The sequence below is a fragment of the Mangifera indica genome, chromosome 12 (assembly GCF_011075055.1).
Source record: "Mangifera indica cultivar Alphonso chromosome 12, CATAS_Mindica_2.1, whole genome shotgun sequence".
Classification (NCBI taxonomy): Eukaryota; Viridiplantae; Streptophyta; class Magnoliopsida; order Sapindales; family Anacardiaceae; genus Mangifera; species Mangifera indica.
In genome coordinates, this window is record NC_058148.1 from 15857104 (window position 1) to 15877522 (window position 20419).

Consider the following 20419-nt stretch of genomic DNA (forward strand, 5'->3'; position numbering starts at 1 on the left):
TTATGATTGATAAGCAATCTTGAAGCCCCCCGGTGGTTTTTGTTGATATCCAAAATCATTGGGAAAATATGCAATTCTCAAAACCTCAAGTTGTGAAATTGAGACAGACAGTAGCTTGAAGAAACTGAAACAAGGGTGAAGCAACATGGGTGAGGCTATATGACTATGACCTCCAAAATATCAAATTCTTTGATGTATAATTGGTCATCTCCTCCCCATAACAAGAGGAATACCTGTCTCAGAATGAATCGGAGAACCCAATCTTTGTTATTAGAGACTCAAGTCACTGACACTGTTGAATCCCAGTCACTCTTTCGTCGCCTCATTCTTCTTCGGCACGCTAAGAATTCCTGGGAATACCCTTCTCTTGGAGGCATTCATTAAGCCAATTTCGTTTTGATCCACTTGCTTCATTATTCGCATACACAACCCAAACGCTTGTATGTTATCTGCATATTTGACTAACTCTCAGGGATTTTTAAAGTTAAACCCATTCAAAATTCCATAACTTTAATTACTTTAAAAAAGGAACTACCCTTTGTTGTACTTGGAAATGTGCATAGGCTCCACCTAGCTCAGCAATTTTATTACTACATTAAAGGAAAAGAGGAAATTTCTATCCAGAATTTTATCGGCATATTTGACTAACTCTCAGGGATTTTTTTAAATGAAATTCTCGTTCTTTTTGTTTTATTTGTAATGACTTTCTTTTTGGTTAGACCATGATCGCCCTTTGAGTAAAGCTGGAAAGGATGATGCTTTCAATGTTTCACAAAAGCTTCAACAACTGGGCTGGATCCCTCAACTTATTTTATCCAGGTTTATTATTCTTGTTGATTTGAGAATGAGTTTGTGGTGGACTTAATTCTAAACAGTTTTTGTTGCGTCATTTGCATTTAATGGAATTTGAAGCTTTTAACTGGGGGATGCTGCAGTGATGCCGTGCGAACAAGGGAGACTCTTAAGATAATGCAGGAACATGAGAAAGGATTTTTGGAAGCTCAAGTTCATTTCATTTCTAGCTTCTATTCTGTTGCAGCAATGGATGGACGAACTGCTGAGCATCTTCAACAAACTATATGTAAATACTCAACAGATGAAATAGTTACAGTCATGTACGTTTTGCTAGACTTTATCACATTCTGACTTCTTGTTATTATAATTATCTTCATATAGCATTCAAAATGTTTTCTTTCTTCAACAGACCATTTCTAATGACCCAGCAAAAAATTATATGTTAAGATCTATAAATGGTGTGTGTACAAACTTTCTTCATCAATTCTGATGGCGGTTATATTGTATGGTTTGCATTGCTGGCTGTCTATAATTTCCAGGCAAGACACAATAGAATTTTATATTTCTATGGGATGTTGAAGGATAAAGTGTGCATACCTTTGCTAGATCATCATAAAAAGCAAATTAACACGTTAAATTATGCAATTAATTATGATAATTTGGCAGGTGCATGGGACATAATAGGGGATGGGAGGAGGCAGCATCAATGTTTGCAGGTGCCTTGATAGAACTTAAGACATGCAATGCTGCTTTGCTTGAAGCCTCTGGAAAATCGTGGGAAGAGGTTAGGCACTTTATCCTTTTTTGAGCAATAAATTTATTAAGTAACATTGTTTTGGTGCTATTTACCTGCAGAATATGTTTGCGAATTCTTGTATATTCAACATCAATTGGTTCACTAATGTTCCGCGGGCTCACATTGTGACCAATTAGAACTATCTGTTTTGAAAATTTAATCCCGTTTTAGATTGAATGATTGGTTCATGTTTTAGGTACTAGACTTGGACTTGTCATTTTAGCATCTCCATAGGCCTAATTTCAATTTTGATTCTGCCACTCAAGGAGTGGGTTCTGGTTCTCGTACTAGTGAGAATCTTTGATGGTATAGTAGGTTGATTTTGTTTGTGAATGCTTCTTGGGGGATGCAAAAGAAAATTTCTCTGTTGAGGACTGACGCAGAATCTTAAGACACTTAAGATGTAAGAAAAGATTAGCTGCAAGAAGTTTAGGGCATTGCAGCCACAATGTGGGAGTAAGAATTCAACATTTGTTTTCCAATATAAGTCAAGGAGGTAATTGGACCTAAGACATCAAGAGAACTGGAGTGAGTGATAAAGATGTATAAGGGGTGTGCATATCTGCTTTTATATTTACTTAGCAGTAATTATAGATACTATCATATATTGCTGCAGGATTTCAGTGTTTGTTGTGACTTTAGATGGGGACAGAGCCTTTGGTCTAAATGCTTTGCTTTGCCATATCACACCTTAGAGGTTAGGAGGTCATGTAATTCTGTGATACGGAATTCTAAAATTCTAATGAGATATTCTTCCTTCAACCATAAAGCAGAGAAAATGGCAGTGTGGTGTGATTTAATTTTATCCTTTGGTGTCATAAGTAATACTTATATTGTGATGGCAATCTGATACGAACCTGGTTCCGAGCTGGTCGACTGGCTGTTGAACGGTTGAGCTATTGGTGATGACTTGTTGGCTTTAGTTTTGGAAGTGAATGATGAAGACAACTGTTTGTTTTTGTGAGATGTATAATGAAAATGCAATGTAACAGTATCAATGTAGACACAGATTATGTCAACAGAATAACAAAAGTAGCTTTTGATTTCATTCAAATATCCCTTGAATTATAATGATAAGTTTGAGTACAAAACTCCCATTTCAAAATAACACACAATTAGCAAAACAGAATTCCAGGACCATTCTCCAGCTTTCGAGAGGCTGGGTCTCTCCCTCACTATTCTCTTTCTTGCTAAAATCTCCTTTCTCTACTTCTCCTCTTCCTTCTATATTTTATTCATCCTTCCGTAGCAGTCTGCCTCCTCCCTGATTGCCACCTCAGCACTTAGTATTTCAGTGGTCCTGATTTCTGATAGCATGGGTACTGACTCATTCAGATTGTTTTTTGCTCTTAGTCAACTCTTTCACTTGGCCAATTGTTCCCCCTTGTCCAGCTCCTTTTCTTCCTTTCTTCCTCACATAGACCCTCTCCCTAACACAATCTGAGTGAACAAACTAGTGATGTAATACATAAGATCCTATATCCCTTATTCATGGCTGACTGTTACGAGTTCATACAGCTACTTAGGTTTTATTTTGGAAGAGGAATTTTGTAGCATGACAATTGGAAGTGAAAGGAAATGTGTTTTAAGTGAAGGCAGGTGCAGCAAAATTAAAACTGGCTTGTTTGGGTTAACGAATTAGTAGCATAGGTTATAACTGCAGTTTTCTCGAAGAGAGAGTTTGTGTGCATTCATTGTATGACTAGTGTAACACTTCAAGACAAATCTCACATCGATAAAGCATAAGAGAGATGTCGAGTATATATGGGTATTCACATTGCTTGGGAATGATTTGTGAGTTTTTAAATTATCAATAATATCTTGACTGTAGGTCAGACGTTTGAATCAAGATGTTACAATCATCATATGAATATTTGTTTGATGTCTTTGACCGTAAACAATTTATTGGTGATTATATTTTCTTTGAACTACATGTGTGTGGCTTTAGTGCCTGCTTGTGTGTGGATTTAGTATCTGCTCAGAACTTTAGCTGACTGAGTGTGTTGCAATTTTAGGCATTTGCTATTGCTGGACTTGGAGTGTGGAAGCTCCAGGGCATAGTAACCCCTAGCAGAGGGTAGAGTTTTGTTAGATTTTGAGTACTAGGAGCAAACGGCTAGCCCTTAAAAGGAAAAAGAAGAAAAAATGCCTACAGGTTGTTCTACTTGTAACCTGTGCCTCTCCTGAATCTTTTCTGCATCTTCCATAAAACTGCAGCCCGAGGAAGTAAAGATAAGACTGCCCTGAGCACCAGAAATGCAATCAGCAAAGTTGCAAAAAGTGGAAACTAATCTTATTTGTCACCAGAGATTATTCTTCATCTACTGGCTGTATATGTTGGTCAAGAGCCAAGGGTATACGATGGCAATATGTTTTTTATACACTGGCTGATCCTCAGAACAACAGGTTGAAGGGCAAAGGGATCATGGAAAATTAGATTTTACGTAAATTATAATTAATGTAAATACGTTAGTCTGATTATTGGAAAATTTTCAAATGATTGCATTCATCTTCTTGTATAGAAGGAATTCAAACTACACCTTGTGGGCATGCCATGAATGAATGACCATTATTGTAATATTCAGATTGCGCAAGGATACTTTGTCATCGGAAGGTTGACAGAAAAGCCACTATCAAGTAGTAAAAAAACTCATACAATTTTCAAGGTATTATGGTAAGAAATGAATGTTTGTTTTGAATCATTAGAGTATGATTGGAACCAAGTTAATTTGGACTTAAATTCATAATTAATTTTAATGAATTAAATTTGATTTAAAACCTTAATTTGATGACTCGATTCGAATATAAAGATTCATTAATAATTTTTTATCAAGCTCTTCCTCTTTTAAGATAATTTTCTCTAAGTTCGCTATCATTCTTCTTTTTTGGTGTTATTATTTATTGTTTAAGCCGATGTGAGCTCACTATTTTTATTCAAACCATTATTTGTTCAGTTCAGTACAAATCTCTTTTGGTTTTGTAGGATTTTAAGAGTGAAAAAGCCAACTTATTTGTCAAGAGAGGCAGGGATGCGTAATAATATCGAACAAAAAATAAAAGGTAATTTAGTAATAAAAATGTGAGAGATTTCGGTTACATTTTTCAAAAGGCCAAAAGGCCTATTCTCACCCACGGTTTAGTGTATTATCAAAATTGTATTTATAAAAATTTAAAAATTTATTTATTATCTAATTTTTATTAATAATAAAAATAAAAATATTTTTAAATAAATAATATTAAAATTTTTTATCTCATTTTTATCGATTAATTTTAAAAAATAATAATTTTTCTCAAAACTCAAATCTTAAAAAGTTATCTTTTCCCTTTTGTTAGGGATTTCTTTTTCTTCATCTCTATCGACGATCAGAATCCGTTGGTGTCACCATCACTTGAGCAAAGATTGGTTTCGTCTCTTCTTCCTGACGCATTCTCTCTTCTAGATTGACATCTTCTTTGAGCACCGTCTTCACTGATTTGATCTGATAAGAATCGGTTAAGATTTGTCTTTGTCAATCATTTCATTTCGAGAGCCAATGTCGACAAACGTTTTGTTTAGGAAGCTAAAATGGATATTTTATTTAGAGAGCCAACGACAAGTGAGATTTTGTTGAAAAGTCGATTACTTATGTATTTGTAAAAGATGGACAAGATTTGTTGAGATTTCGCTAAGAATAATAGAATTGCCAATCTCAAAGAAGGTAGTCGGATTGAATTTTATCACTAAAAAATTGCTTAATTTTTTAGTTAACTTTAACAGAAAAAAATAATAATTTTTTAAAACTTCAGTTTTAGAAAAAAAATTATTATTTTTTAAAATTAATGGATGAAAATAAGATATAATTTTATTTTTTATATTATTTATTAAATAATAAATTTATTTTTATTATTAATTGATTAATAAGATAAATATTTAAAATTTTAAAATTTTATGAGTATAAATTTAAAGATACTATAAACGTTGAGTGGAAATAACTGTTGTTGGCCTTTTCCAAAAACTAGTTCATTTCTTTTTTATTATTCCAAGAGAGAGAGAGAGAGACTTGTAATATTTCTTCTCTCTCTTCTTCTTTCTAGTTTTCTCATTCTGTGAATCCGTAGCCGAGCTGTGGGTTCTGTGTCTCGCCGTTTCTCTTCCCTTTTGTACTTTCAACACAACCCTGAGCGGTACGTAAGCTCCCATACACCTCCACTTTTTTTTCATTTCTTTTTTTTCTTTTTTTAAATCTTTTCACGACTTTTCTTTCCAGTTTGAGATCTAAAGTTTTAGACTTTCCAATTTGTTGCTATTGAATCTCTCATTCTTCAATTCGTGTGGCATTTGTGTTTTTTTTTTGTGCTGGCTTGATTTTCGAGAATTGACGTAAATTAGATCTGAGATTGTGTTTTTGTTTCCCAATGTTTCATTTTTGGTTTTTTATTTTGTTAGGGGGAGCTGGCGGAGTACAACATTGTGCAGAGACATTCAGCTCCAGCTTGGTTTTTTATATTTCATTTTTTGTATTTTTGGGTTTGTAAACAGAGAAATAGAATTGGAGGAAGCTGAGGCAGGGTTTGTGTAATGAAGTTCGCTTCTTTTTTTTTTTCTGAAAAATAAAAATTGGTGGAGTTGAAGTGAATTCTTTTGAGCTTCGTGGAGACTCCCGCGTGGTTGTATTGTTTCCTTATGAGAGGGAGGAGTTCTGGTCAACATGATTGATCAGTTCATCAATTTTGTCATTCGCCCCCCCAGGTTTTTTTACTTATCGCTAATTTTTTTATGAATATAAATGCGGCTGTTATCTCCTGATTTATGCTTCTTTGGCTCTTTTAAGAGTTACTCCATCAGAAACTTCAGTCTTATAAAGATGTCATGTAGCATTTGCTTCCCCTCCTGTTCTTCTTCTTTTTTTTTTTTTTTGTGAAACATTGATTGGAGCGATGGTTTTAACAGCTCAGAAGTTTGAGCTTAATCCTGACTGGGTTATAGTGTTTTCACAGTCAACAATACTTGTATGGCATTTTGTTGCAAATGATGGAAATGTTTTTTTATAGGGCAATCTTTCAGTGCTATTGTACTTATTGCTACCTCCCAATGTCATGTTTATATACAACTTGTGACCTAGTATTACACAACATTCTTGTCTTCCTGAAGTGTTTCTTAAATTATTGGAGATTCATTGGTCATTAATCTTGTGTACTGATTGCTGTGCTGCATATTACAGGGCAGATTATAGCCCAGATCAGTATTTATGGGAAAGAGATTTCACTCTTGCTGGGAGATCATACAAAAGACAGGACTTGGAGGCAAGTATGGACATCAGTTACTAACTGTTCCTATTTTTATTATCTTGTCTGATTTACAGCAAGGAGAATATCTGTAATGGCTTCTGAGTCTGCTATTCTATTTATTTTCAATACTTGCAGCTTAGGAATGTAAGGGGTCATGTCTTGCAGTGTAGTCATTATATGCCATCAGTTTTCCCAGAAGATACTCCTTTGCCTTGTGTCATATACTGCCATGGAAACAGGTATGTTCTGTTCTTACGGAAATTTCATGCTGTTTTAGCACGTAGCTTGCGGATACAAATATATGTAATAAATCAGTCCTTGCTTTCAACATATTATTTTATGGAAAAGTCTAATTTTTCATTTATTACACTTGTTGAAAGAATTGTAACTTCTTGTCAAAGAATCCTTATAAGAAAAGAGTGGAAACTTACTCAATTTCCTGTGAAAAATAACACAGTGGATGTAGGGCAGATGCAAATGAGGCTGCTGTCATTCTTCTTCCATCAAATATTACTGTTTTTACCCTTGACTTCTCTGGTTCGGGCTTGTCTGATGGTGCATATGTTAGCCTTGGTTGGCATGAGGTAAATATCTCTTTGTATCATTTTGTATTATTTGAACTCATGTTCTTCTATCTTTGAAGTGTGTAAGTTTGTTTTTATCTGCCACAGAAAGATGACCTCAAAGTTGTGGTTTCATACTTAAGAAGCAACAAACAAATATCACGTATAGGTCTTTGGGGACGATCTATGGGTGCAGTCACTAGGTATTTTGTCTTGACACTTTTGAACTTGTCACTGGTGTCATATTCTTGTCAAAATCTTTGATGATGGAAGCAGGATTAACTAGACTCGAGACTTTATGTTGTGCTAGAAAGCATGTAATACTGGCAGAAATATTTTTTTTCACAAAATGAATAAGTATGACATAATGTATTATTTATTGATAAATCAAATTGTTTGCATAGATCTCTGGAAAGGATTAATAATTTAAAATATTATGCAGCCTTCTTTATGGAGCAGAAGATCCTTCAATTGCTGGGATGGTGTTGGATAGTGCTTTTTCTGACCTATTTAATCTAATGATGGAACTCGTAGACGTATACAAAATCCGGGTCCCTAAATTCACTGTATGCATCTCTTTCACCTTCTCTTGTGGCATCATTTTCTCTTGTGTTAGTCACAATATGATTTTGTGCTGTGATGTGCTTCTGCCTTATATTTAGTTAGGCATGATAACTATTATACTGTTGTAGAGTAATCAATATATCAGATGCTTTCATCTTTCCAGATTTTGTCCAGCTTTTAGGCTTACTGTCAATTATCTTACCAAGGTCCCTCTCTTTTGTCCTTTTAGTGATTTTTTTTTCCATGTTTTTAGGGTCATCTTGTGTTTAGTGATTAGTTTTCTGCTCTTAATTCGCAGAATCATTTATATTAGTTTGCTAGTATAGCCTTGCTTAGTGTTTGGGTTATGTGTTGTTCTGATGTCTCTTGGGTTTTAAAATGATATTCTTTTCTTAATCTTGATAGGTTAAGATGGCAGTGCAGTACATGCGGCGGGCGATTCAGAAGAAGGCAAAGTTTGATATTATGGATCTTAACTGCCTAAAGGTTTTTATATGTTTAGTAGACTGTGGAACATTGAAATGAATTTGCAACTTGGTGTATTTTCCGTTTGCACATAATTTAGTTTACTTTCAGCTGTAAATAGACTGAATTCAGTTGAGACGATTTTGTGTTGAAACGTATTTCATTGCTTGCCTGTTCTTGTTGTATGTTTTGCATCATTTAGAAAGCAGTGCAGTTTTTTTAATTCAATAAATATCTCATTTTGTACTGCAGGTTGCACCCAAAACATTCATTCCTGTATTATTTGGGCATGCTAATGAGGACAAATTCATTCAACCCCACCACTCTGATGATATCTTTAACTCCTATGCAGTAATATTCCGGTTGAAAGTTCTTATGTTTCATTAAAGTCTTGGCTCTTTTCTGCATTGTTAACCATATTTATGTTATGTGCAGGGGGATAAGAATATCATAAATTTTAATGGTGACCACAACTCATGTCGACCGCAATTTTACTATGATTCAGTTTCCATTTTTTTCTTCAATGTCCTTCACCCTCCACAAATCTCTTCTGCCCGTCCAAGCAAGGTTGAGAGATATTATGATCTGGGGGACTTAAAGGTTGGTGCTGGTATGGATGAGGTAATTTTTCTTTCTATGCACCTACTGTTTGTATTAACAAGACCTTTAAACATATAGTTCTTAATTGGTTCAGTTTTTAATTTTTTAGGTCATCATGCCTTTACTATTATTTGGTTTGGTTCTATTCAGGTTTTATAATTCCTGCTGACCTAATTATTGTTTTGAATATAAAAAATCCTAACAATTTTGCCATAATGCAATAATCCATGTTTAATCAACATTGCAAAAAAGCTTCTATAATGCAATAATATGTCCAGTGAAAAATTTTGTTTGTCATTGCTATATTTTATTAACAGGGATTAATAACTTGTGTCCATTTGTTTCCAGAGCCTGTTATGTGAGATCATTACTGGTCTTCGCTCTGCAAGTATGGACGCTGCAAGTTCTTCTACACATCCAATCATTTTAGCCACAAAACCTGTGAATGAACTTCTTTCTGAAGTTGTGCCAGTCACTAGTATAGTGCGTATCTTCTCATCTGTGTGCATCAGTTGTTTTTCTTTCACAAATTTTTTGGTGATGTTTATTTCTTTATCATTGATAATGCAGGATTCCTTGGTTAATGATGATAATGGCCTTGGTGATGAGTCATCAAGTTTGCAGGTGAATAAGTATAGTGATATTCATAATGTCTGTATTAAAAAGCTGATTATCGTGTTTAATTGATGCCCTAAGCTCAAATAAGAAGTTTCTTTGATAATTGTATCTTGTTAGTTGAGGTCCTCAGCTTGAATGATTGTTCCAAGTTTATCAATGTAGGTACAAAATGTTAAGCCTTTGGATCCAAACCTCAAATTAGAATATGATGAAAAATATAATCAATATTAAGTGAAGAGGAAAGAAGAAATGATAGAAGATATTCTTTTCTGCGGTGGACTTCAAAGCTGAAGCTCTGATAATTTGCTTCTATTGAACTTTAATGTAGAGACTAGAGATATGTTTATGAGTATGAAGTGTTTTAGTTGTTGCAAGGATGGTGCATGGTCCATGCTGTCGGCTGTATTGAGGAATTCAGGTGGTTGTTTTACTGATGATTTGGAGGGGTTTGGCTGTGTTTTGCTTTCAGGATAAGCTGAATGGCCAAAATGATGAATGTGGTTCATTGAGTAGCTCAAACAGGGAAAGTTGGGGAAGATGCTCTTCATTGGGAGGCAGTGATGAAGAATCTTCTGCAGACTGTGCATCTGCTGACAGGAGACATCAGGTTTCTCTCTCTCTCTCAAGTGCTTGTGCAAAGTGTCCTGGTCTAATATGTTACTCAATAAGGCTGATATCATCATTCTTTGCCCTTCAATCAAGTAGGGGCCGCATTAGTGAAATTTCAGGAATGAGGCTTTGCCTCAATGTCATTTCAGGAAATTATTATGACCTGTTTTTCGCATCTGGGTATTCATTGAACAATATAAATGAGGCCTACCATTCAGTGGATCCTGCCTAGGTATTCATACCTAACATATCTCTGTTTGATTCAGCTCTACATGCAAGGGAGAATGCTATGATAGGAACTAAAATGATGCTTGTTTCCCTCAAAATTTCTGTTGAATTATGTTCAGTGCATCTTAGGTATTGTCATTTATAAATTTCTAAATTTGTGCATATTTGTTTTTATGATTCTAGGTGACTCTTGAGGCACTTGCAACACCTGTTAGAGGGAAACAAAAAAAATCGTTAGCCTTGAAGGAGGAAAAGAAAAAGAAGAAAGCTGCAGCAGATGGAAAAAAGCCTATACGTGAAAAATTTGAAAAGCTTGAGGCACTTGGCAAAAGACTTCGCCTTTGCTTATTGCCAGGAGTAAAACATCGGAGGCATCTCTCTGATTAACTTGTACCATAGAAAGCTGTTTATAACTCATGTAATGTTCCTTTTGTTTCATATTAACCCATTCCACGGTTGAAAAGAGGAATGAGTTTCTGGGTGCCGTTCTATGTCATCACGAGGCTTCACTGGCCATGTATGCGGTTTATTTCTCTACGTGCACGTCATTGCTGGACATCAGGCACAAAATTGTAAAATTGCCTTATTTTCCCAAGCCCTTTTTCATATTTCTACACCAAGTCCTTACCATATCTAAGTGAGAGTTGTAATGATGGGTGTATGTACATATATCTAATCATTTGACATGCACAAGCAGCCATGCATGCGTCCAATGAAGATGAAACTCCAGTTGCATCTTCCATCGACTTGATCAGCTGTTTTTAGCAAGCTATGTATTTGGCATTTACCTGTAACCCATATGTTGTAAATGGGCAAAATAGTGAATATAAATCAATGGATTGTTTCTGAAGTTCCATATAACCAACTTATCTAGAATTATGTAGAATGAGGTTCTATTTAAGTAAAATCATCAGATACTTAAACTGAATATCCTACAGCTATTCACAATAGTTTTTTGGTTTAAGAAAACGAAATCAGAACAAGGGACACCTAATAATCTCTGATACACCTAACTTAACAGAGTTGTTTGACCCAATTTGAAATATTTTCTTCCCAGAAACACATGAACATCAAGTAGTTGTATAAGTACAGACCCTGGTAGCACATAAAATTACAGGTCACTTCCCGAAACATCTAGATGATCTTCCTTCCGGATTGATATGCCAGATGATGGATCAAACTGCTCAGTGTTCAGGAAAAGAGAGTGTGGCTGTTGATAGGAGCTTAAGCTTGACTCTAATATGGGATGTGTAAGCACCATCTCTGCTTTAGAATATGTTTTTCCGACATCCACCTGCTGCTTCTTCATTGATCTCTCCCCTTTAGGGCTCCCAGATGGGGAGCCATCATTGCAGCCAGAATCTGGGGTCAATGGCTCATGCTGAGATGAGAAAGATTCATCAACAGAAAAGCTCTTGGACAGCACATATTCCTTGGAAGCCTTGTCCTGGAGGGGGGACTCCGAAGTTGGAGCAGGGGTTGCTGGGTCTGTCTTCTTGTCAGATTCTGGGCCATTGTCACCTGACACTCCAGTACCAGGCACATCTGAAAGAACTCCACTAAGTCGCTGCTGCTCTTCAATTATCTTCTTCAAGTACTTGCCCTGGGCTTCTATCCTTAACTGTAGCTGTCTTTGCACCTGTTCATTTAAAATAGAGTGAAATTATGTGGTCGCTTCATCTTAACCATTGATGACAAGTGATATTGGCTACAAATATGGGTAAGTTCATAAAAATTGGTTCCGAATGCTATCTTGATCAATGATGCAATATTTTCAGATATTTCTTGTTAAAGCTATTCAGTACTTTGGAATGTTTCAAGCATAACTTCCTCTTTAAAAAGAAAGCGTGATAATAATTTATTTGACTAAGCTGACTCCACTGCAATAAAGGGGTTAACCAAAACTAGACAAATTTTCCTATAAAAACATGTAAATCACAAACTAGTTGACATTTCACATTCCACCAATCAATAGTTTTACTAACTGAAATAGTTCTTTTCCCAATCACTTCATGCATGATTTTGTATAAGGTAGCAAAATTAATTTAATGAATAAAATCCAATGATTGTACATGAATTAATAGGATTGCAAAGGTAAAACATGCCTCCAGTTGCTCATGCAGTCGCTTTTGCACTTCCATCTGCAGCTTAAGTGCCTCTGTAATTTGCATCCCACTGCAAACAAGAAAGAATAAAATAAAATCTCAAATAAAGTGACAAACTGAGCAGCCAGTTAATGAAACTTGAGTTTAATCATAAGATCATAATTTATACACCGGTATGCTAACTGACTAGTTTTAGTCAGTCTGATGTTTTCAGTTAGAGCCTGAGGTATATTCAATGCCCAGTCACCTCCAGCATATGTGCTCATAGCATATAGGATAAATACAACTTCTTAAATCTTAAACTTCAGACTTGTAAATAGAGAAGTGACAAATAAACAATTGTAGTTGAAAGGTAAAAACAAGAAGAAGGAGGCTCCACTTACGTTGAACCATCCAAATTGGAAAGCATATCCCCCGTCTCTTTCTTGTCAGCTTTTTTCCCTTGCATTAACATTTTAAACACGTTACAAACAGAACTTTATTAAGGGAAGATTTATAAATAAGCCAGCTTCAAAATATAGATATAAGTGTGGCAGATCCCACAAAATCAAATTAAAATCCACTAATTCTGATTGTATATTTATGGTTCACATATTCAATTATTGGGACTAGATACACATACCATCAGATGACGAGTCAGGAAGGTATTTTGCAAGTCGATATTTCTGGATGCATCACAAACACAGAGTCAGAAAAGGTCACAGAAACAGAAACACCAAACTGTCCAAAGCAACAGAAGGGGGAGACAAGAAGAAAAAAAAAGTCGAAATTAACTAACATTGTACCTGTAAATGGCTTTTGACATGGTATATCGTTAAACCTTGAACTCCCATAACTCTGAGAACACCTTTGGGTGTAGCCCCTGGAGAGGGAATACAAATAGATAAATACATAAATAGAAACATGTTTAGCGTTTCTACAGTTGACTCATATATCATGCATGCTATAAGTTTAAGGAGACTCACGGTCTGGCCCACCCAGTTGTGAGACAGCATCAACAAAGCGTTCGTGGAGTTCATGTGTCCAACGCAATCGCTGCTTGGAGGCAAGACTAGGGTTGTTACTGAGACTGTTCCCTCCATTCATGGGGTCCATCTGGCTGGAGCCACAATCTAAATGCTGACCATGAACTAATGAGTTGCTGCGGGCTAAACTTGAACTAGGAACACTCTTTGGTTGATACATTTGATATTCATCTATGTAAAAGATACAATAAACTCATCAAGGGCACAAAGAAGAAAGTTCTGAAATTTTCATTACTAGGCACTATGCGCTTAGAAAAGCAAAACTGTTAATTAGGATATGTTTCTACTCAGAGCAAAGAAGGTAAATCTTTAAAAGCTAACATGAAATTCTTTGGCTCATTAGATGCCATGAATACTTTATAGCTCACCACCAGCTCAGAAGTAGCAAGTAGAAGTTTGTTTTCAATTGACCAACACAAAACAAAAAATGTACTTTTTGCAACAAAGAGATAGCATTATCAGACATGGTAATATCAGGCACAAAAATCTTCAAACGCTGCCTGGAGTCAGCATCCAGGCTGTGATTCATGATGTATACTCATAATCCGACCCATACCTTCCTCAGATCATAGGCTTCAATCTTATACCACAACTGGCCAACGATAGCTATAATGTCTAGTGCAACAAACTTACTCCTAAATAAGTCAAAGAAATACATATAAAGCCATATCACTCCATCAAATGTGTGGCAACATACAATTCTTCACCACCTTAATCCACAATATTTTCGGCCTACCTCTAGTTCTTATGATGCAAAACTCCTTCACATGGTTCATTTATCAGATCAGACCTAGCTCTAAACGTTCAAACCATCTCAGAAGGAAATTTTCATATGTTCACACTTTGAACAGTACCAATCTCTTCAGAATTTATTCACTAACCATATAATAAGGCAAACGAAGCAAAAGACACAATGAAACAGAAACAACTAAATAATAATACATAAAAATGCAGATGAGAGATGACAATTATAGAAAAACCTACTAAAACTATGCCTTTGGATGAGATTTATGACTACTTTCTCATAGATTAGAATGACTAATTGACCTTTGTTGTATCTTAAGTAATAGGAAAAACATGATGGGCAATCTTCCAAAATTTATCAGTTAAATCACATAACTATTTTTCCTTAAAAAATAGTGAAATTTTCTATGAAGATAAAGAGACAGTTCTATATTCACGACTATCTATTATAGTCACCATTGTCTTCTAGAAAGGATTAAAAGCAATGACAATTGGGAAGCTTAGCATGTTTAGTTGATAAAAAAACGTGAATTTGAGAGTGAAATTGCTCATTCATCAATCTTTACATCAAGAAGAGAACCGATCTCATAATACAACGACAAAAAAAATTCAACAAAACACAACTGGGTAAATAAAACAGAAAAAAAAAAACAAACTAAAAACATAGTATTGGAATTAGGGTTGCAGAAGAAGAGAGGAGATAGCGAAAATGAAGGGAACATAATAATTAAATAAAAAGGAGAAAAAAAATATACATACCCAGATCTAGAAATCAACATAATCGAGGGGCATAAGTTCCGCCGGGGGGGGGGGGGGGGGGGTGTGGTGGTGTCCTGTTTCGAACAATAAAATGAAAGAATAAAGTGAAGAATAGGAGAGATTGGTATGTGAAAGTTTGGTCAATGACTTAAGAGCAGAGGAAGAACACATATACAATGCAATACAACACCCTTGGTTTGAATAAAAAATGGATTTTATGAGTTCAGGTAATTTTGCAAAATGGAAATGTCTTAAAAAAAAGTCTTCAAAGGTTAACTGGGAAATGAAAGAGAGAGAGAGAGAGAGACTTGACCACAAGCAACACAAGCGGAAAACCACGCATACGTTTGTTTTTTATTTGGTTATAAAAATATGAACCAAACCCACCTATTTTTAAGTGATTCATTCATTTCATTGTCATAGCTGCATCGATAGATAGCTCCTATGCTTACGTAATTCCCTTTTTTCATTTTTCTTTGAATAATTTTTTTATCATGCTCTTATTCTCATCTCCAAACTCATTATTTATCCGGTGAAAACAAGTTCTTTTGTTTTGATTAGAGGGATGTACAGAGAGAGAACTTGGTGTACATCTATTTTGTCAGAGAAAAATTAGACGAGGGAAGGAATGGCATTGGTTGGTTGGTTGGTTGGTTGGTGGTCAATCAGCCGAGGCACATATATGACATCCAGAGCTAGGCTCAACCAAAACCAATAAAAATTTGATTTTTATTTTAATTGTGAAAATAAAAATGGAAGCTTTTGGGCTATATTCCGTTGTAACTCCAGATATGATTCCGGCAGAATTCGTCTCTTTTAATTTTTCATTTCCATCAATATCTTCAGCCCTTTCTTCATGTCTTTTTCTCCACCCCATCTATATTCGTTTTATGGTAGTTTTTATCATCATTCTTTCCAGCTAACCACAACCCTCCATCTACGTCAATCCTCTTCCTTCATCACCATCGTCTTCAAAATTGTTGCCTATGTTATGTAGGATAATAATAATTATTTTTATTTTTAGTTGATGGACAAATCAACTTTTTGACCTTTGACTCTGTTTTGCTGTTAATTTGATGGCCTGGGTCCGATTCTGGGTCCCTACAAGATTTACCAGTTGTAAAAGTAAAACTTTTTTTCTATGCTCTACTTCTAGACTTCATCGGGTATACTTGCCTAATCAAAAATCCCCAATTAAAACAATTCTGGTTCATATATATATGTTCCTCAAAACAACTGTCCTAATCATCTTCCTTTCGTGCTGTAGTAATAGAATACCCACCACATAAAGACCCCTAGCATTGCTATAATGGTCATTTTCATTGTAACTTTCGCCTTCATTTTTCTAGTTAGTTTCATTTCATTTCAAGGAAGCTCCAAGTTTTGGTTGCCTGCCTTGTTAAAGTATTGTACGACACCCTCTTTCCTTCTTTTAAATTTGGCCTTGGCTTATAACTTCCTTATCTCCCTATTTCACATCTACTGCAGGCTATTATTTGACTGCTTCAGAGACTTGTCACCTCTATTATTATTTTTTTTTGCAAGAATAATCTAGCCTGCAACAAACAACCGGGTAACGCTCCAAATAGACCTGCTCTTGGAACCATCTAAAATCTAAAAGCAGGCATCTAATTATGCATTCATTTAATGCACTTCAATGATGCTTCAGTGCTAAAACTTCAGGTGAATGCTTTTTAAGTATTTACAATAGATTAATGAGACAAAAGGTTTGGTTGGTCTAAGCATGGTCTTCATATTGAAGGCACTAAAAAAATTAGATTTTTTACACTTGAGTTGAAGTATCCACTTTAATGAATACGCCTAGCAATTTTACACTTGAAATTCCATAATGGCATATGAGTGAAAAGAAGAATCTGATTCCAGTCATATCACAACATGACTATCAGATCAATATATTTTTGCTCTCTAAATGCCATAGCCAGTGATTCCATGGGAATTCACTTGGGTCAAACTAGTTTCATGAGTTCCCATTTTCACTTCACTCCAAAGCAGAGATGCTGTCATTGAGTCCAAGCTTATCATCTTTTTCTTTGTTCCAACGGTGGATCCTTCAAGCGTCAATCCTCCAGAGCTCTCATGTGAAGTTAAACAGCTTTCAGTGGAACAATCAGCCCTCTGGGGAAAGAGACTGGGTGCCAACTCTTCCAGAACATGCATATCGGCTACATCAGCAGTTTGCAATGAATAAGAGCCACATGGATCAAGATTGGAACTTCTTGGAATATTACTTCCCAAACCTTGAAAATTTTTTTGATTGGAGTCTATTACTGCACCTCCAATAAATTGATCAGCAAGCATTTTACAAGCCTTCTCAAGCATGGCTAAATATCTCCGTTCTGCATCTTGGCGGATCTGCAAGTGCTTTTCAGCCTATATAATAAAGGCAATGAAGAAGATTAGCTCTACAGAGAATAGGCTTGAACCCTAAGTCCCCAGAATTCCAGCAGAATAGTCTTGAGTTTATTCAACTATATGCAGTGAATTACAGTATTGTAAGCAATGAAAGCTCTTCAACTTTTTCAAGAAAGATTGCCAAATCACAAAGAGTTTTCCAATTATACTTTCAATAACAATGGTATCTACCGTTAGTAATTCATTTTAACATATGCATAATTTCACATTCTCCAAGTTGAAGAAGACATACCTCAACTTGCAGATGTAATTTACTTTGCACTTCCATTTGTGCTCTTAAAGCCTCCTTGACTTCATATCCCCTAACCATAACAATTATTTGCCTTCCATGAATTAGTCACACCAAATAATACAATTTTAATAGAGACCAAAACAGTAGTCATTGGAGTTTTTGAAGGAAGCATGTATCTTCTTACTCATGCATATCAGAAGCTGGCAAGCTCACCGAGGAATTTCTTGTAGGGCTTTGTAAAAGGTATGAAGCTGATATTCCATCCATAGAAAAGCACAAAAAGAAAAAAAAAGTTAGTTTCATTATGACTTTCTAATAACAAATTTCCACTTGAAATCGGTACTCAAACAGAGGTGTCTTCAAATAGGATCTCACTGCACATTGAACAGTTTCATTCTATTTAATTATCAATTGCCATTCCCCACATATAGAGACAGAAAAAAACAGCACCTACCTATTCAAAAGAAAAGACGCCATTGAACTTAGCCTAACTTATTCATAGCTAAAAACAAAATAAAAGCAACAACCTACCATCTTTGGGTACATCAACCATGTCCTTCCCCTGCTTACCCAGTCTGTACTTCTGCAACATAGAAAAAATCATTACGGTTCATTAACATGGGTTTCACTTTTGCTTTCAACTCCAACAATCCAACAGAAAAATAACAAAAGAAGTTCAATAATAACAGCTAACCTGGAGATGACTCTTCAGGTGGAAGAGAGTCAGTCCTTTCACGTTCATAGTCCGCATGATGGCCTTCGGTGTAGCCTCTGCAATTATTATTCATTACCCCACAAGAATACTAACAAAACAATAATACAAAACTCAACAAAAAATTATCATCCAACACTCAAATATATACCAATGTCTATGGTTTCAAACTAAGAGGGAAATTATCAAACGAAACTCAAACCAAAGCACTTGTAAGTACATGATCGCTAAGATGGTATTAGCGTAAACAAGAAATGGCCTTGTAGACAGATCAAAATACCTCTCTTAAGCAAAAAATCTGTCACAAAAATTAGTTATCAATAACAACATTGGCGATCCAGGCAGTGTGAAGGGCACATACAACAATATAAACAACTCTACTTCCACTTGCAAAAAGTTATGGCCTTTAAGATTAGCTACTAACCTAGCTACATGAAACGAACACTAAACCCCAGAGCTTGAAGCAGGCTAATCATAAGCAAGGGAAATTAAACTACAGCCTTATAGTTTCATAAATATGGTACATTAACTAAGAAAAAAAAAACCAGCAATTGACTAGAAAAAGTAGAGGAATCAAGGGGTAAGAGAGAACTGACTAGTGGGACCACCAAGCTGAGTAACGGCATCAACAAATCGGTCGTGAAGGTCAGCCGTCCAACGAAGCCGGGGTTTGGGATCAGCTGTCAAGACGAGACATGGGTCTACTCCAGCTGCAGCTACTGCTCTGGGATTCTGATGGTGATGATAATTCTGCATTTCTTCTTGGCCTCGAATCATATTCGGTGTTGTTGTTGGGTACATGAATTTTTAGCTACTTCAATTTACAGAATGAATCATAAGATTTAGAAGGAGAAAGAAGGGTGTTTGCGTTTTCTTTTCCCGAAAAAATTTCCTAATTCCGAGACGATTCAGACAACCTAATTTACCTTGTCTGCAAGCGGCAGTAACTTGCAAGTATGACAAGAAGTCGTAGCTTAATTTCACTGTCATAAATTTTGCAATCAGCTTGACAATTGACCATTGATTTAAAAAAGAGCGAGAGAGAGAGAAACTACTTTCCAGATAGCCCAAAATACCCTTTCAATAGAAATTTTTTCCTGTTTGCCCTTTGAGGGGTGGATTAAGGCAAATCGGCTCGAATCCATAAAGTCAAGATTGAGTCAGTGATAAAATCGTCAAATAAACCACTAGAAAGTGAAGGGTTATGAGGGGTTTGGTTTGGCAAAGCACTCAATATTTATGTTCTAATCTAAGTGTAAGATAACGTTGAATAGTTTTATAAGCTATTTTCTTCACCTTATTTACTATATCTATATCATGAGTAAAGACAAATAATCGTATCAAAAATATTATAACTTCTTGTGGATAAAACTTATGTGTTTTTGTGATTTCGATAATACGTAAGTCTCAAATATAAGATAATATTAGACTATTTTTTTAGATTTTTTTCTTTATCTTATGTATCATTTCTCTTATGAATAAAGATAAATATCATTTTATGAGTAAAGATAAATAATCAAATTGAGAATTTGAAATTCATAGATTAAACAAATAAAAAATATATTATTTTTGCTAAATCTCCAATTTTTACAATTTTAACGGATCGTAACACATGAGCATGAGTTTAGGATAACGTTAAACAACTTTTTGAACAATTTTCACTCATGCATGCATATAATATGATTGAAAATCCTTTTAACCTATAGATAAAATTGATCTAAATCCACTTTTTTTTCATAAAAAAAAAACCTTAGAATTTTACAAAAATTGTGAGTTATAACACATAAGGCTTGAGTGTGAGATAACTCCTGACAAATTTTAAGGTGTTTTTCTATGCTTTCATGAGAACTTACATAATTTGATTGACAGTCTCCAAATACTATAAATAAAATTGATTAAAAAC

General features: G+C 35.2%; 3 protein-coding genes across 4 annotated transcripts; 2 read left to right on the forward strand and 1 right to left on the reverse strand.

Annotated features, from left to right (window-relative positions):
* The first annotated feature begins 159 nt into the window (after positions 1-159).
* LOC123193397 (uncharacterized protein At3g52155, chloroplastic-like) lies at positions 160-4128 on the forward strand. The gene is made up of 5 exons (XM_044606366.1): positions 160-373; positions 720-819; positions 936-1115; positions 1462-1579; positions 3607-4128. The coding sequence occupies exons 1-5, from the start codon at positions 160-162 to the stop codon at positions 3670-3672; spliced, it is 678 nt and encodes a 225-aa protein (XP_044462301.1). The 3' UTR covers positions 3673-4128.
* Positions 4129-5583: 1455 nt separating this feature from the next.
* On the forward strand, positions 5584-11248 carry LOC123193684. 2 transcript variants are annotated; one of them, XM_044606752.1, is made up of 14 exons: positions 5584-5755; positions 6018-6320; positions 6793-6874; positions 6995-7098; positions 7317-7443; positions 7531-7625; positions 7865-7988; positions 8392-8472; positions 8704-8802; positions 8887-9072; positions 9400-9534; positions 9622-9675; positions 10139-10276; positions 10690-11248. In XM_044606752.1, the coding sequence occupies exons 2-14, from the start codon at positions 6280-6282 to the stop codon at positions 10891-10893; spliced, it is 1470 nt and encodes a 489-aa protein (XP_044462687.1). In that variant the 5' UTR covers positions 5584-5755; positions 6018-6279; the 3' UTR covers positions 10894-11248. The 2 variants fall into 2 exon arrangements, with proteins under 2 accessions (XP_044462687.1, XP_044462688.1); XM_044606753.1 differs by having other exon boundaries at positions 5585-5755; positions 6793-6878.
* Positions 11249-11382: 134 nt separating this feature from the next.
* Positions 11383-19504, reverse strand: LOC123192153. Its single transcript, XM_044604595.1, has 13 exons — positions 19113-19504; positions 18499-18575; positions 18336-18387; positions 17989-18055; positions 17805-17874; positions 17069-17530; positions 15140-15149; positions 13577-13807; positions 13397-13473; positions 13234-13276; positions 12995-13052; positions 12612-12681; positions 11383-12145 (listed from the first exon to the last, which is right to left on the reverse strand). Exons 1-13 carry the CDS (start codon positions 19315-19317, stop codon positions 11618-11620), a joined length of 1950 nt encoding a protein of 649 aa, XP_044460530.1. The 5' UTR covers positions 19318-19504; the 3' UTR covers positions 11383-11617.
* Positions 19505-20419: the final 915 nt, after the last annotated feature.